At 41.6% G+C, this 18286-nt stretch overlaps 1 protein-coding gene across 3 annotated transcripts in view; it reads left to right on the top strand.

Annotated features, from left to right (window-relative positions):
- LOC138246262 (BAR/IMD domain-containing adapter protein 2-like) overlaps positions 1 to 5358 on the top strand; it is a 284522-nt gene extending 279164 nt beyond the window's left edge. For 2 of the 3 annotated variants that reach the window (XM_069200688.1, XM_069200689.1), the window contains 2 exons: positions 966 to 1006; positions 3197 to 3415. In XM_069200688.1, the coding sequence (XP_069056789.1) occupies positions 966 to 1006; positions 3197 to 3269 (114 nt within the window). In that variant the 3' untranslated portion in view covers positions 3270 to 3415. Of the gene's footprint in view, positions 1 to 965; positions 1007 to 3196 lie in introns of all 3 variants that reach the window. The other variant, XM_069200687.1, reaches the window with a different exon arrangement.
- Positions 5359 to 18286: the final 12928 nt, after the last annotated feature.

Here is an 18286-nt window from a genome sequence, read left to right as displayed (position 1 = left end):
ACATTGTAATGCTATTGACATTTCTCAGATAACTAGATACAATTTATGGTGGTTTTCGCTGGCAGCAGCTGACAAGGAGAAGGACAGTCAATAAACAACATTGATTTTTAGGTCTGGCATGACAGTGCTTTCTTTAACATGACCTATTGGAATTGCCAATGCTTGTTGCTCTTGTAAACCGAAACACCACACCCAGCCTATGTACTGGCTAAATATCCATGTAAATGTTTCTAGTCACTAAGAAAAGGAACTTGCACAATAAACCTATGAATGTCTATTGTATGTATTGTAGATGACATGCGTGTATCATTAGGAAAATGAAACCAAAATGTAAGTTTGTTCCTAAACATGTGCATGTATCATTAGGAAAATGAAACCAAAATGTAAGTTTGTTCCTAAACATGTGTTAGCCTGAATTTACCTTTGTGAATCAGCCAAGATATGTTACTGAAACCTCTGACTGGTACACCATACAGATCCACAGACACTACATCCGTTTACAGCAGGTATACAGGGAGTAATCTTAGGAAGCTATGACAAACAATATACATATAGAAAGTTGCTTCAAGATGAATCTTTTATATAATTATCAATCAAAAATAAATGTCACAATAAATGTGGGTTATAAATGAACTAATAGCAAACAGTGTACAAAAATACCAATGCTTTACTCTCATACATAGTTTAAAGCCATTCATAAAGTACAACAGAGGTAAGGCATTAGGGAATAAGAATAGGCTTAGTAAGGAGAATAAAATTAGTGATAAATGGCATCCAAATTCTAGCTGGATATAGGTCATGCTGGCTCAGGATGGAAAAGACACCCAGACATGGACTGCCTTCATAACATCATGATTCTTTCTTTGGCTAGTGTGTTTTCCTTTTAGGATGAATTTGATTTTGTAAAAACTAACATTAATCTTCAATGGCCACCAATTGAGAGGTTGTTTTCTGTTTTTCCCTAGTTAGCAAATGAATTTGGAAGCCCAGCATCGGCCACTTCCAGGTAAGAAGGCTGCAGAGAGCCTCACTGCTGTGTCCTGCCTGCCTAGTTGATGTGAACATTGCACCAATGTCGCCTGTTCAGTGTCAGATTTGACATTTCAACAACACCAAGTCTGCTTCATCTCTTACACCCACTCCTTCCCGTAGAATCCTGCCTTCAAAGCCTTATCTCTCCCAAATCACGCTGGCATACTCAACTCATTCAAAGCCACGTCTTATGAAGATGATGTCTAACCATCATCCATCATCAAATCTCTCTATTGGGACACTCTCTTACCCTACTTACCATCTCCTTTACTCAAAGCATTTTCCCAGAAATTCTCAAGACACGCCAGATCCTTACACGTCTAAAGAAACCTACAATAGACCCTGATGACCTTGTCAACTACCTGCCCAACAGTTCCCTACCATTCAGCATCAAGATCTTTGAAAAATAAGTCTATGTTCGACTCAGTACTTACCATCTCTTACATGGCTTCCAGTTTGTCTTCATATCACCGACAACACTTAGGCTCATATTTATACTTTTTTAGCGCCGCATTTGCACCGCATTTGCACCGCATTTTGACGGAAAACGGCGCAAACTTACAAAATACAATTGTATTTTGCAAGTTTGCGCCGTTTTTGCGTTAAAAAATTATGCAAATGCAGCGCTAAAAAAGTATAAAAATGGGCCTTAGACTTCTACCATACACCTCATAGACAATGTTCTTTTGACCACAGAAGAAGAACCCCCCTCCTCATGTTGCTGGTCCTCTCAGCTGACTTTGACAGTCGACCATCCCACTCTCAGGTGCACCCTGAAGTCTTAAATGCAATTCACTGACAATGTCCTTCACTGGTTCTCCTCCAACCTTTCCATCCAGCACCACTTTGCTCACGTGGGCCCCAACAGGTCACAGAAGATCCCTACCACCTGTGGAGAATGCAGGGTTCTATAATGTCTCTTGTCATCTTCAACCTTTATATAACTGCATCATGGTTCACCAGTATGCCGATAATACACACCTTTACCTGAAAGCCTGCTTTGCTTCAGACATTCAATGTGTCAAACACTGCATGCACATCATCAAGACCTGGATGTCAAGCGCCTACCTGAAGCTCATCCCAACTAAGACAGAGTTCCTACCATTTGCCAAGAGCAACAAACAAGACACAGTACAAACCTGACTCAATGGCATAAATCTTGAGGCTTCGACCTCACCATCATGAAATAACAAATAATTTGGATACATCCTAAGCATATACCAAATAGCCACAAAGATGGCCTTGCACCAGGTCACGTCTCTATAGAAAGTGAAAAAGCACCCCCGCTTATCATCATCTCTGGTGGTTCTTTGCACACCAGAAGATTGCACACTATCAGATTGCAGACTAAGAAGTGTAAAAAATTAAAAACAAGACAGTGGTGTTTTCCCTTTTCCATCTATGCATCCAGAATCTTTAAACAGTATCAAAACTGCCCCAGCACTACACCAATTTAAGTAAGAGGTGGACTCATCTATTTAAAGAACACTACATTACAATGCATTAAACGTCCACCATCCAGCTTCCTCTACTATTAAACATTGACATGCTTTTCTTTAACAATATTCAGCACTCTACTGCCTTTTTGCTAGGTTCATGCTATGGAAATTCTATATACATGCATACACACATACATAGCCCTCTAGTGCCACTTTGAAGATTACTAGCAAACCTTCTATGACTATACACAGCGGTAGCTCCATCTTTAAGAGTTCTAGCCTCTGACAGCAGTGGAAATACACACTGCATAACTGCTGCTTTTAAGACCCTTAGCCACAGACCAAAGCTGTAATACACAAAGCAACACCACAGCTTTCAATACCCCTGGCCTTCAAAAGCAGCTGAAGTAGACAGAGCACCAATGACACTTTCTTACCACTTACCAGATGTCAGCCATTATATACAGAGCAGCAGAGCCTCTTTCAAGACTTCTAGCTTCAGATTGTGACAAGAATACACAGGTCATTAGTGTCACTTTTAACAAGCATTGTCTCAAGGTACAGCAGGAACACACAGTGAATTAGTGTGTCTCCAAGCCTCCTGACTCTAGGCAGTGACATTAATACACAGAACTTTTACACTTTCATTAATACAGCAAGTACACAAAACGACCGGAAGAAGAGGCTTGTACTCACATCATTCCCCCTCCTTCTTGTCTTTGCAGAAGTAACCCCTTTGCCCACGTTAAGCTGAAACGGACTGTCACCAATGACCGCTCAGCACCTCTCATCCAGTGACCCGGTGAGACTATCTAAGCTCCAGCAGCAGCCTTGTTGAGGACCCTTTGGGGAAACTGCAGAGCATTATCTTGGCCTGCTGCGAATCACTTCTTACCTGATACATAGCAGCTCAGTGCCTAGGAGGACCGGTGAGGCTCAAGTATGGACCAGCATATGGCAGTCTGTCCAGCCAGCGTGGAGCCAAACTGGAGTACAAGTATTTCCAATTTTCTGCTTTGCAAATTTGCACATAGTCGTGCCCCACTGAGATGTAGAGGCCTGTGTCATTGTAAAGTGGTAAGGAACCGAGGAACAGAGACGCACTTCAAGCATTCTAGGCAGCCGGATCATCTATGGCAGAATGTTGGACGGGCAGGCTGTTGGATAAAACACACTAACAGAGCAGATAAAACTTAGCTTCCAAAAAGTAAATATGCATTCTTGTTTGCCATTTTGTTGTTGAAACTATATTTTTTCTGTTTTTTTCATTGCATAATATTACTTGTACCCCTTTACGTATGCAGAGGAAGCAAGACTCCAAGTACCTGAATGGAAAGAAGAAAACAGAACTTGATAAGCCACTCTTAACTGACATGGGAGAGCTTGAGCCCTCATCAAGAGGGATACTTATAGGAAGCCCAACGCTAAAGGGCTAGGTCATATTAGATCTGAGGGTCCTGTTTCCCAGGCAGAATGTATATGTGGCCATTAGAACTATCATTAATCAATCTAGTTTCCAGGATGCTAGATCCATTTTCAGTGATTGAGACTTGGGGTTATTTTCCAATGGCCACTTTTGTGGTCTTCATGCACACTTAGGCCCATATTTATACTTTTTTAGCGCCGCATGTGCGTCTTTTTTTGACGCAGAAATGGTGCAAACTTGCAAAATACAGTTGTATTTTGCAAGTTTGCGCCATTTTTGCGTCAAAAAGCGGTGCAAATGAGGCGCTAAAAAAGTATAAATATGGGCCTTACTTCCTCAAGACCACCCACTGTACATGGGGAGCCATGCAAGGTTTGAGAACATTTACATAGAGCATGCTTTGAATCAGGGCAAGAGAGAAAATGCACCAGTAGTCTCACAATGAAGCTGAATATGGGGACAGGCCACTTCAAATGAGGGTGCCCTGGAGAAATGTTGATACAGCTTCTTGGTAAATGTGTCATAGACCACTGCATGGTTCTTAGATTACTTTCCTCAATCCATTGTAATCTTGTATTTTGTAGCCCATTGAGATCAATTGTGGATCAAGATTACAATTTTCAGAACACGCTAGCTGGCTATGTCAACATCCAGGACTGGTTGGTAAATCTCTCATGAAACTCTGTTTCCAATCTAGTTTGGGGTTTTTTTCATTGCCTTTCGGTAGTTGCGTTTCAGTGTTTAATTTGGGAAAATAAAAAGACAAGTACCAGAATTCAAAGAAGAAGCTATGACTTGTGACATGGAAACCTGTTTGGCATTTCAACTGAGTATCTGTTTGCAAGATGAGAAGGTTAGGAATCCTTTTGCCAAATCTTGTGACCCATTTTAACTGGTATGGTAGATAAAGGATCTAAAGGTGACCCCATCCAGGTATGTGTAAATCATTAAGCAGTGTTTTTCTTTGCAGTACGGTACTGTGCATGTAGAAGTGGATTTTTAACAAAAAAGGACAGCAACGGATATCAAAATTGGATATGAAAATAAAAACAAACACTAGATTTTCTATTCACAACTGACATGGGATCACTTGAGATTGGGAGTGATGATGGTGCTGGCTTTGGGGGATGCATTGAGTTGAGAAAACACAACAGAATGAGCGTTTGGAGAAACATAGACTTGAAAAATGAATATTTTGGAAACTAAGGGGGTCATTCTGACCCTGGCGGCCGGTGGCCGCCAGGGCCACCGACCACGGGAGCACCGCCAACAGGCTGGCGGTGCTCCCACGAGCATTCTGACCGCGGCGGTTCAGCCGCGGTCAGAAGCGGAAAGTCGGCGGGCTCCCGCCGACTTACCGCTGCTCGGGGGAATCCTTCATGGATTCTGACAGCCCCTACGCCATCCTGTTCATGGCGGGAAACCCGCCATGAACAGGATGGCGGTAGGGGGTGCCGCGGGGCCCCTGGGGGCCCCTGCCGTGCCCATGCCAATGGCATGGGCACGGCAGGGGCCCCCGTAAGAGGGCCCCGCTAAGTATTTCAGTGTCTGCCTTGCAGACACTGAAATACGCGACGGGTGCAACTGCACCCGTCGCACCCCTGCAACTACGCCGGCTCAATTCTGAGCCGGCGTCCTCGTTGCAGGGGCATTTCCTCTGGGCCGGCGGGCACTCTTTTGGAGAGCGCCCGCCGGCCCAGAGGAAATGTCTGAATGGCCGCCGCGGTCTTTTGACCGCGGTGCGGTCATTTGGCGGCGGTACTATGGCGGACGGCCTCCGCCGTCCGCCATAGTCTGAATCACCCCCTAAATATGGAAACTAAATTAAAGGGTGAGAGAAAGGATGTGAGGTAGAAATGACAGTGCCTAAAGCACAAAGTTCACGTGAAAAGAGCGAGCCAAACAACTAAGGCAAGCTTGCAGATATATTAAGTTCTCTTAAAATAGGGAAAGCAATCTAGCCTTAATCTAAGGCTGAGTGACAAAAAATACTTGAGATCTTTAGCTATCAATAAAGAAAGTGAAAGGAAACAAAGAAAATGAAAGGTATAGCAAAAGCAAAAAGTGGTGTCTGAAAAGAAAGTGACAGAAACTGTAGAGGTAAAGCAAGTGAAGCTGGGATATTGGCTGGTCATTGATGAGAGACTGCAGAAGTGCACCTGAAGGCAGGAGAAAGAAAAGTGAGCTCTCATGTGGTACCATGCCAGGAGTGAATAGGTCACATAGTCTTTTTATTTTTTGTATTCTGGTACTTGTAGTCTTGAAATTATCTACGTTAAAATGCAAAAGTAAATTTACCGAAATACAAAGAATGACACCAGACCTGGATAATCTAACCAAGCTTGACTTAAACCAACTTAAAAGAGCTAAAAAATAAATAAAAGAAACAAGAGGACAAGGACGAAGGTGAATATGGTTGAAGGAGGGAGATTGTATTGTTCAAGGCCACTCAAATCATGTTTACAGCCCTTGGCATTTCTTTTAGAAAGCATTTTCAACAACAGAGAGGAATCAAGGCAACTCCCTGTCTGCAGTATATTTATAAATAAAGACTGAGGACTTGAAATATAAGGTCTTAGTAGACACACACACTGAACAAAAAGTACTTCGTTTTTAAGGTTTTGTAGTTTGTTCTTAAGAAGCTGAAGTGCGCTGTGTAGCTCATTGTCATGGAAAACAATAAGGGTACTTCATTTGGACACTAAATGCCTGATTCAGAGTTTGGATGAGGGGTTACTCATCACGAATGTGCCTGATATCCCATCTGCACTAATACAGGTTTCATAGGCTAAAATGGAATTGTAATACCCGGATGGGATATCTGTCACATTTGTGATGGAGTAGCCCTCTCTGTCAAATTCTAAATCAGACCCACAGTGTTGCAAATTATCTCCATGTCTTCAGGATGTCGTCAGGACATCATGTTTCAAGTCCTTAGATAACCTAATAAGTTCCTTTTGTAAGCTTGGGTTTCATTCATTGCACAAGTTGATCTAAAGCACCTTATATCACTTATTAGTAACAGAAAAAACAGGAGTGAAAACTTGGAGATGAGTGGCAACCTATGGCCATGGGCAGATGGACTACAGAAGTACTCCTTTACTTATTCCTACATATCTTTGTGAATTGCTGCAGCATTCAACTCACTATTAGTAAAAGAGGGGACAGTCCTTTCTGTTTGTACTAAGCCTAGATGATTATTCCTGGGATATTCTTATTTTACTCCCCTTTTACTTGTTTTGGAGTCAGTTCACAAAGGCACGTAAGAGTATGTAAAAGAGCGCAACAGAAGTATTACTTTATGTGTTCTAGAATGCCTATGTAAATAGGCTCCTTTGTTTGCGTGCTCCAATGGGATTTACACACCTGCCAATATAAAAGGAAAACCAGGGACTTGTAGCATAATGTCCTGTCGGCATGGGGGTGATGCCACAAGCATGGGGGGCCCTATTCACAAAGGTAAACGTCAACATTTGCTCTAAACCTATACCAAACGTCTAAGTTTAGGACTTTTGGGAATTCTCAAAGGGCATTTGCAAGTAGTATCTTTACATCCACACTCAGGCGGATCTCCGAAATTCCCAAAAGTCGTAAACTTTGACGTTTGGTCTAAATTTAGACCAAACATCTAAGTTTACCTTTGTGAATAGGGCCCATAGTATTTCGCTTGAAGTTTCCCTTCACCCTTCATGTTTTCCAATTCTAATAAATGTCAAGACAGTTCTTCTTTTTCAATTTTGCCCCCACCTTGAAGGGTGATAGTGATTGTTGACCTGGTAAATGATGAGAAAAGCAGGAGTCCATTGTTGAGAATCTATAATAGCCTGTGTGGAATATGCTATTGACATTTGGTCAAGTGTAAATCAGGACAACTTCCCTACTCCGACCCTACAGAACCTGGCTCAGCCTGTCCAAATGCCCCACACCTCACACTCGGCATCCAAGTCCTACTGGTGTCATCCCCAAGCTACTTTTTTTCCACAGACTAACTACCATTTCTCTGGCTTCCGGAAAGATCTGTTGCTTTGCAAATCCAGTAAGAATGTTCATTTCAGGAAGCACTTTTTTGGCCCATGTAGCAATGTTAACACATTTGTGTAAAGTACTCAGATCTGGAAATCTGATTAGTCATTCTGTAACGACCAGATTCAATTCCATACATTCTACCAACCATGAAAAGGATTCTACAATGGAGTGTCACCCTATGATGGGCTCCAGACAATGTTTCCCATCCTGGCCTTAGCTTTCAAAAATCTTTGGTTTTATATGTGTAAGTCCTGTTGGTTCAAATAACATATTATGGCAGTGCAATCCACAGAAAACACTGATTTGGTAAATTAAAATCAACGCAATAAGTAACTTCCTTTTATCATGGAATGATGTAGCCATGTTCAGTAGCATTGAAATAGGGATGAATGATGTATATGAGCTAAAGCTCTTCAAACTCAACATTTTCTCCACCTTAAATCGATATTATGTGCTGTTGAATAAGAGATCTCAAATTGGTCCATGTCAGATGTGAGTAGTGTTTCCACTCCTGCATACTTTTTTTCTTACCGGGCTGGTACCTGATGTTCTGCATCTCAAATGATGCCTATGTAGAAACAAATAAAAGAAAACCAGCACAGGTGAACTGCTTAAATCTGGCATAGGGCCACCTGAGCTCTTGTATGTATTCCAGCACAAGAAATTGCATACTGCTTATAGCTACTGCTACATCCTACAAAGCATGCACCAACATATTCTGCATCACACCAGCTTGGCAAATGGTTGCCATGTTTTTGGGTTACCATCCACTGTTACTGGCTTTTCAGTCAACAGTTGTCAGTATTCTGGGCCACCTAAATTCCCTTTTCTGACAAATGCAGAGATCGACCAGACCTGGTGTGCGCAGTTCAACTGGATAAAATATCACCCCGAACTGAAATGGAGGTAGTATTCAACTGTGCTGCACTACTGCTAAAACCTTGTGAATTTGAGACAACGGAGGACCACTCTTTCTCATGGTAATGCTTTCTTTCTTTTAGCTAAAAGATAGGTGGAACAAATTAATAATGTTGTGCTCTGTAGTGTGGAAGGTCGCTTCCATCAAAACCATCATTATTCTGTTGGAAGTTCACACATTTACTGAATGTATTGCAGATGAAGAAACTCAACTTTTTAAAGGAAATCATTCATCAGCAGATCTTCAACCAACCATAGAGCAGAACATCTGCTCTCAGGTGTTGTCACCCTATTATTTGATGTAGAATGTGACCAAATGAATACTAAATACAAACAAATATTTCTGTTTTGTTAAAACTCGCACCTACCTGTACCTTGAATTAATAAAGTCTAAATTAACCTTTCTGTTAAGATTTCTCATTGTTTTTGCTTTGTTGTTATGCCAACCTGTTGCTGTTATTATTAATGTTGCTGTAATGTTCTTCTGTTAGCACTGTTATTGAGAGGGAGTCCCTTTGAAACAAACATCTTCAAGTCATTGAGCAGTCCAGGAACGCAACAATACGGATTCCTGAACTGTTTGAGTGCTATGTACTGTATTTTCTCTGGGTCAGTATTTTTTGCTAAAATATTAACATGGCCTTTGCTCTGAACAGTCCCTCATAGGTGCATTGTACTTCAGATTTTTCATGTGTCCCATAACATTGGATGGTAAGTGATTGTGTATGTAGTTGTATCTTATTTGGGTTCATTATTCAACTACGGTAACCTTCATAGGTTAATTTGAAGTTTTTATTTTTTATTTTTCAGATGAGGGGCTTACTGCACCTCAATTCAATAAATTCCAAGTCATAATGTTCATTTTTAGTTTTGAAAAGCAGAATCTGCAATGAAAACTTAAGGGGACAGCTTAGACATACTTAAGTGGAAAGCATAAGTATGACCACACATACACTGTTGACCTATTTCCCTGACTTTCTTTGCTAGGCAGACACGTCATGGTCTAAATAGTGAAAGTGAAGGGTAAGAAATGATATCAAAAGTGGAAGAGTATGTCAGTGGAGGACTGTGTGAATGAAGGCACCAGCAGCATGTAATCTTTTGGTCAGCTACCTGGGGAAACAATAATGTTGGGGGTAACAAACAGGAAAACGCATTAGTGAGTTAGGGGGTGATTCTGACCCCGGCGGTCTTAGACCGCCGGGGCCAGGGTCGGCGGGAGCACCGCCGACAGGCCGGCGGTGCCCCGCAGGGCATTCTGACCGCGGCGGTAAAGCCGCGGTCAGACCGGCAACAATGGCGGTCTCCCGCCAGTGTACCGCTGCCCTATTGAATCCTCGAAGGCGGCGCAGCTAGCTGCGCCGCCGAGGGGATTCCGACCCCCCCTACCGCCATCCAGTTCCCGGCGGTCCGCCCGCCGGGAACCGGATGGCGGTAGGGGGGGTCGCGGGGCCCCTGGGGGCCCCTGCAGTGCCCATGCCACTGGCATGGGCACTGCAGGGGCCCCCGTAAGAGGGCCCCTAAATGTATTTCACTGTCTGCTGCGCAGACAGTGAAATACGCGACGGGTGCAACTGCACCCGTCGCACAGCTTCCACTCCGCCGGCTCGATTCCGAGCCGGCTTCATCGTGGAAGCCTCTTTCCCGCTGGGCTGGCAGGCGGCCTGAATGCGGCCACCCGCCAGCCCAGCGGGAATGTCAGAATTACCGCCGCGGTCTTTCGACCGCGGAACGGTAACCTGACGGCGGGGCTTTGGCGGGCGGCCTCCGCCGCCCGCCAAGGTCAGGATGAGGGCCTTAGTATGAATGTGCTTGATAGAATTACATACATTTGTAATAAATAGGTTAAGTAGATGTAGAAAAATATATATATGTATATTAATAATATCTAGAAATGCAATATCTTTGGATCTAGCTGGTGCTTTTGAAAATGTATACTGATGGAATTTCTCAGGAGGGTAAGATATTTATCTTGATCTCAGTATTCAACATATTGTTTTCCCCAGCCTTTCATAATCCTAATGTTGCTAAAAAGGGTTTGTTTAGATAGAAAACAAATCGTATTAGTAAAGCCAACCTCCAACCATGGTGTTATGTTTTTAATCCTGTGTTTGTGCTTATCCAGACCAAGTACTCTTAACATATACTGCCTAACAGTGCAGATGTCATGTGACTCCTACACCTTATAGTCTTCTTTGTCTGATGTAACATTTCCTGTACACTAATTTACACACATACTATTTATTGTCTCCATATAAAATGTGTGTGATGTAAATTGCTCTTCAATGGAATGAAGTGCTATAAAATAAATTAAATGCTTATGAGAAAGGAGCTATGAAGAGATGAGGGACACTTTTGAAGGGTTGTAGTGAGAGAATCCATGGAGAAGGAGGGCACCAACAAAGATTGTTGCACCAAGCACCTTAAGGCCTATACTGATAATCCCATAACGTGTGTGATTTCACCCTGTAATTCCCCACCCCAATCTATTCCTTCATTATCTTGCAATCAGGTACATGACACAACATTCACCTCCTCTGAATGTGTTGGCACTGTATAGTCAATTCCAATTCCTCTTTTGACATTGTAGTGTTGTGCAGGCCCTTGGGATATGACAACTTTTTTTGCTGAAATCCTTGAACTAGTACTACACCAGCAGTCCCTAGCGAAAAAGGTACTAATAATATTCCCTGCCCCTTGTTATACCTCTGCAAAAAAATTGTTGTCCAGAGATTTTCATTTTTTAATTGTGTGTTTGTATCATTAGAGACGTAACTTAGCTTGGGGAGACATTGCTGATCTGAGCCAATTTGTTTCCTGGATGACATCTTTAAAAGTGGAGGATGTGTTGCAGTGATGATGTAATAGTTCAGAAACCACTTGACCTATATACTTCATTTTGGTGTCAAAACATAGGTTTAGGGGGGTCAAGTAGTCTTGTAGAGACAGAAAATAATTCCTCAGGGCAATCAATCTGCCATTTTCCAAAATGGCGGCTCATAATGATGTGTTTTAGCCATCATATTGGGTATTTATGTTAATCTTGTTTTTGTTTCAAGTTTTCCACTGATTCTAATTCGTAAACATGAGCGAAGCAGTTAGTAGCAAAGGATCTTTACCTCCTGACAGAGTGATGCCACAAAATCTGAGGGCTCCTTCAACAAAGGAAAATGTGTCAAATGCCAGACTAATCTGAAAGAAAAGCTAACATCAACTGTGGCTGGACAGAACAGAGCCTGAGATGCTGCAGAAATATGGGAAGACAAAGGTCACAAAAGCAGAAACCAGTGAATCACAATAAGAATCTGAGTCTTCTGAGAAAGCGATGAAAACCAAACCTGATGCCCGTTAGCTTAGAATATCGATGGCTACCCCTCATCCACCTCCAACAACTGATCAGAAAGCAGAGGATCTTCAGTGTGTTATCAGTGGTTTTGCCAAGGGGGTTGACGAAAGAACAACGTACAAAGTATGTGAGTCCTAAAGGGTAAACATGTATTTATCTGCAGCTAGTTTCTTCCAAGATGAAGTTTTCAGCCGAGTAGCTGATCTAAACAGTGAAGTGAATGTATTTGCAGTGGATTCGTATGCCCACCCGAACTGCATATATGCATACATTCGAAAATATGAATGTACAATGGCTCGAAGCAGCAACGTAACCACCAGCCTTCAGTTAAGTTTGCACTTTCTGAGGAAGCAAATTAAGTTTTAAAGTCACTCTTGAGTACTGGCTACGAGTTCACACTCAGTGAGATCAGAAAAATAATGGTCAACATTGACGAAACTGTATTGATCCATAATAGTGAAATTAAGATTTTTCTGGTGAGAATGTACAATGACAGAATTTGTTTTTGTCACTCTAACAAAAAGAATGAGCCATGTATGGTGTTCCTGCAGCCAAAATAAGATCACAGCTTGTAGTAAAATCAGCAGGAACCATTTTAAGAAATATCCTGAAAGATTTAGATTTTGGACTTATTGAAAAATTTTGTGATGCCCCAGATCTCCACAAATCACGGAGTCAACAAGAATGCCTGATGTTGTCTTACAACGTTTTCATCATTGTTTAATATCAGCAAAACTGTTCCAAACTAAAGGTCTTGAGTTCGGAACAGAAGACGACTGATTTGATGATGGCTTTGAAGATATAACTGAAAAAGTGGAAGACAATCCCATGAACTGACAGGGTTGTGCTGTACAAATGTACTGCCTTTTCCAAATCATGTTTTATGAATTACATCACGGCATAAAGAAAAGTCCACTACACATGATGACTGCCCACGCAATCTATGACTAGTGCAAAAGACGAGAGCTAATGACTTCAATTAATAGGATTGGTGTATCAACAAGTTATAATTACATAGTACAGAGCAGGACCTTGTTAGCAGCTCATGCTGTAAAATATAGTAAATCCGACAGCACATCACTTCCAAGCCACTTTACCAGGAGAGGATTTACAATTGCTGCTCTTGATAATTTTGATTTTGAAGACCGCTTTTCTTTGTCTGGAACATCCACACACATGATACTGCCAAAGTGCTTTTTCAAGACTGTACCAATGTAGTAGCTGCGGGAAAATAAGCTGTGTCAGCCTTTTGCATAAACAAACAAAGCTGCAAACTTATAACCCAACTGCCTTGCCAACATGTGCAAAATCACTACAAGCTCTCAACGTGTCCCAGTCTACCAGAAAGTTCCAAAGTGGCTGAAGACATGAATCTCCTTTTACTTGATGTTGTGGTCCTCAAATCTGATTTAACTGAATTTATCATATTGCTTATTAGGTGCTGACTGAAGGATGAAGAAAAGCGAGTTCCTCCGTGGACTGGAATTCATGCTGTGATCTCCCAGAATACTGTCCCACTGAAGAAGGTGGGGTTTTTACCAGTAATACCATCTCCAATCACAAACTACGCAAGAGTATACACACCTCTAGAACAATTTGAAAATAAGCATGCTCAGCTTGACGACCAGTCTATCCTGCCAGTTTTCTGCAACAAAGGTGTTTTCTGTATTGGTGCTGACATTTTTATGAGCAATTCAGTAGAATTTGATGATCGTTTTCCAATGATAGGTGTTTTCCAATGACAAAAGTTGCATTGTTGTGCAGGAATTTATCCCAATGGATGTGGCATAGATGATGCACTTATTGAGGCTGAAATCTTTGGTAGCAAAACTGTCCAGTCAGTATTAAGCTGAGCTCATTATGTTCGTTCATTATAACGTATGCACATGATATCTGAGGATATAGAAACATGGTGTTGGAATGCTTTCTGGAACAAGAATGATAAATTAGGTTTGGCATATCGTATCTCAGATGTGAATAAGGCAGAGGGTGCACTTCATTCAAAAGACATAATGCACAATCAGAAAACCAAGTTTGTAGAGCTTGTCAAGGAATATGAAGAAAAATCAGAACTTTGCAAGTACTGTTTTACACATGATAGCTGTAGTGAAAAACTCGGTATACGCTGATCGGGAAGGTGATTGGGAGCTGCACATGAAGACTGTGGAATCACTGATTACTGTGTTTCGCAAATTCGATTACATGAAGTACCTGAGATATGGGTCCTGGTATTTGGAGAGAGTGAAGAAGTGGAAAAAACATACGTCAACAGAAAATTCATCCAAAGACATTTTGTGGTGAAAGACAGAGAGGGAAGGCTCAGTGCTGGGGCTCCAGATATGAAACTGGAACAGACGTCCAGAGATCACAGAAAAAATCAAAGGGAATTGTTGGTCAAACACATAAAAGTGAATATGTTGCTCAATGGCAGCTAGTTTACTATGAAGTCCTTTATATTTGCAATGTTTTCAGAGAGATGACAAATGCAAAATTAATGGACCATCATGAAACTGTTCCTCAGCACAAACTTGCGGGAAAGAGAGGGGAAATTTTTAATAAACATATTGACAGCCTTCTTTATTTCACACAGCAGCAAGGAAACCCCATTGAAATGACTGAGCCTGTGTGACTACACAACTTTGTGACCAAACAACATGTGGCTAACGAGATACTGGCACGTATACTAGATGTCCTAGAACATGGATCGAGACTATATGCAGAACTGAATCAGGAGAGATTTGTATTGAAAGAGAACAAGCTGTTTGAGATAATCACTAAATCTAAACATCCATGCTTTAATTGCCATTTTAAGAGTTTCGTCCAACCAGCCACTACAAAACAGGTTACAAAAAAGCAGCTTTCGCAAGCACATAGATAAATGGATGTAGCAAAAGAAAGAGTTGAACTTATCAAGGACATTCTGTTTGGAATACTTTTTCCAACAAATGCATTATTTCATAGAGATGCTGCAACCAAACCAGTGAAGCATTAACTCCTGCAAACTTTCAGCTCAAGAATTTCATTTTGAAAAAGTGTCCTCATTGAAAACTGCTGTTGTTGTGTACTATATGTCACAATTGCGAGTGGTCAAGATTTCATCCATGCAAAACTTTGAAGAGGTTGCTCAGGCTGTTCTACAGATATCAAAGTCAGTGTGCACCTTGCAGGAACTGCACATTGTCTTTGACAGTTATTTTGAACTATCTGTCAAAGAATGTGAGAGAATCAGACGAATGTCTGCAAGTGGAACAATTGACCTTGCCTCAAAATTTGACACCTTCACTTGTACAACTTGATAAATTCTGATCATCAACATCGAACAAGATGAACTTAGAGATGCTAACATACCAAAACATTGCTGATGCTTCAGTGAACACTGAGGCCCAAACTTAAAAAGGCCTAGCACCACATTAGTGTAATTTTTGTATGCTAATGTGATGTTAGGCTTCCAAAATTGCAGCGCCATCTTTACAAAGTGACCACTTTGTAACCCCTTGTGACACATTATGCCTGCGCCAGGCATAATGTATGCAAAGAGGGCATTCTCCCATTAGGCACAGAACAGCCGTTAAAAGGGGGCACACCATTGCTTTCAATGGGCCTCTGTGTACTATGCAGTATTAGCGCCATCATTTTGGTGCTAATGCTACACAGTGCATCCATAGAGTCAACATTTTCTATGCTATTGCCCCTACCCTGCACCATGGTACACCATGTATTAAATACGATGCACACATGGTGACAGGTGGGGGGGTGCTAAGGGGCGCAAGAAAAGTGCTGCTGCATTGGATGCAGTGCCACTTTTCTTAAATCAGGCCCTGAATTTCCAATTATTGCAAGTGGAATGATTGTCAATGAGGAGTTGGTGCCTGCAGAGATATATTCAAAGGGTATGGGCCATATTGTTCAAGAACTTAACAGCAAATTGGAGGAAATTGACCTTCGTGTTGTGCCACATGTTGAGTGGGCTGTTTGAAATGGTTCCAATTGAGTCACTGTGCTGTCAAATGACACTGATGTTATTATTGTGCTACTTAGATTTGTTGCAATGTTCATAGGTCAAGGATTGTCAGAGTTATGGATAGGTTAAGGAACAGGTGAGAAAAGACACTTAAGCCAGCTTCATATTCTGTACAAGAAACTTGACCACAGACGCCTAGTGGTCTTATCACGGCTCATATTCTTACAGGTGATGACACTATGAGCAAAATTGGAACAAAGCTTGGAGTTTAACTGCTGAACCTTTGAAGTTTCTAAAAGGATTTGCTGAGACAGACGACAAATGTGACTTTAAAGATGTCAAGCAATACATTGTTGCATGTGTGAAAAATGAGTTCTGACTGTAAAACATTTGACGATCTTCAATACAGTGAGTTCAAGAGATAAGTCCTACTAAGTAACCTTACACCAACGTCACATTCTGTGCATGGGCACATTTAAAGAGCGTTCTACTTGATCAGAGGAGGTGTGAATGTTTTGGATCATGCATATGCAGAGAAAAATCATTGTGAATTTAGTTGGGAAGATATTGATTGTGTGCTAAAACCTACGGAAATTCTAAAGCCTCTTCCCACAGAACTTACATGTACATTTACTTGCAAAACCAGTGCTACAAAAAGATGCCCCTTTCGATATGCTCTCCTCAAATGTTCAGCATTGTGCAAATGTACCACGAGCAATTGCTGAAACAAATGAATAAAGTGAACTATGAAAATGTGTCTAAAACGGGAGTGATAAACATTATTTTTTTCATACTCAGATCACAAACATTGTTTGATGTATAAAAGGATAAAAAAACATTGTTATTTGTTCCATTTACATATATGTCTCTTCTTCCTCTATTTGGAAAATGACAGAAGGGTTGCTCTGAGGAGTTATTTTCTGTCTCTATATGGCTACATGATTCAAAAACCTATGTTTTGACACCAAAATGATGTATATAGGTCCTGAAATATTACATCACCACTGCAACATATCTGCCATTTTTATAAATGTTGTCCAGAAAAATTCAGCCCAGATCAGCAATGTCTATGCAAGCTAAATTACTTCTCTAATGATCCATTTGTGCAGAGTAATGCAACACAGGAATTTGTGCTGCGTTATACTACTCCAGATTTTTGAAGCCGTTCGAAGCCACACAAAGTGGCTTTGCATGGCTTCAAAAATGTGCCTTAGAGGTTTGCACCACACATGTACCATGTTGTGTGGTGCCAGCATGGTGCAACTCGCTCGTAAATATGCTCCTTAGTTTAAAGAAATATATAAATGCCCTAGATGTTTTTATTTGATGTTCTCCTGCCACTCGTATAGTGCCTTGCATGATTTAGAACAGAACCTTTCTGGCTCCCCGAAGACTCCTTGTCAGTGTGACATAATCACTGGAATAGAATGTAATGAAAGCTTGGTTTAAAGGTATAAAGACATATGGTTTACAGCTCAGTGTGTGGCCTAGTAATTCAGCAGGCACCAGGCTGGGGAGGATGCAACAACTGGCAACGAGATGGGGGATAAGTTACCCGAAGAAAAATCTGCTGTCCTGAGAGTTTGCCTTGCTCTAAGCAATCTGCTCGTGCATGCCGCGTGTGCCTTCGTTGAAGTGCTGAGTCGACAGCTGACATATGTGAAGTCAAAGCACAACTCCAGCCAGTGTGAAGTGTGTGAACGAAAAAAGAGGTTCACAGAAAAAGTCTATGTATCGTTGGTCAAGAAACTAAAACCAAGAACCTACAAAAAGGTTCCACGCAGCTGCGCAAAATAAAGTTATACAGTAAATGGAGTGTTAACGCGGAAGGTGGATACAACCAATTGCCATTTGCCATATATTAATACAAATAATAGTGCTGACTGACAGAACAAGCATACTGCTGTTACTCTTACCTCAGTCTTGATAAGTGGAGCATTATGACCTCAGTACTGGGTGGGGAGACCCAAGAAGACGCACTGGTTTGGGCTTATTGTGCGGTCCAATACCTGAAGCAGCACACTATCAAAGCTGCTGGGTGGTGGCTCAGAACAACTCCAGGAGACGGGGTTCTGACCAAGAAGTAGGTCAAAACTCCAAAGGCTGTCCTGGAAGACTTGGAGGCTGAAACCACATCA

The sequence above is a fragment of the Pleurodeles waltl genome, chromosome 7 (assembly GCF_031143425.1).
Source record: "Pleurodeles waltl isolate 20211129_DDA chromosome 7, aPleWal1.hap1.20221129, whole genome shotgun sequence".
Classification (NCBI taxonomy): domain Eukaryota; kingdom Metazoa; phylum Chordata; class Amphibia; order Caudata; family Salamandridae; genus Pleurodeles; species Pleurodeles waltl.
This window is presented reverse-complemented; position numbering and strand designations above follow the sequence as displayed.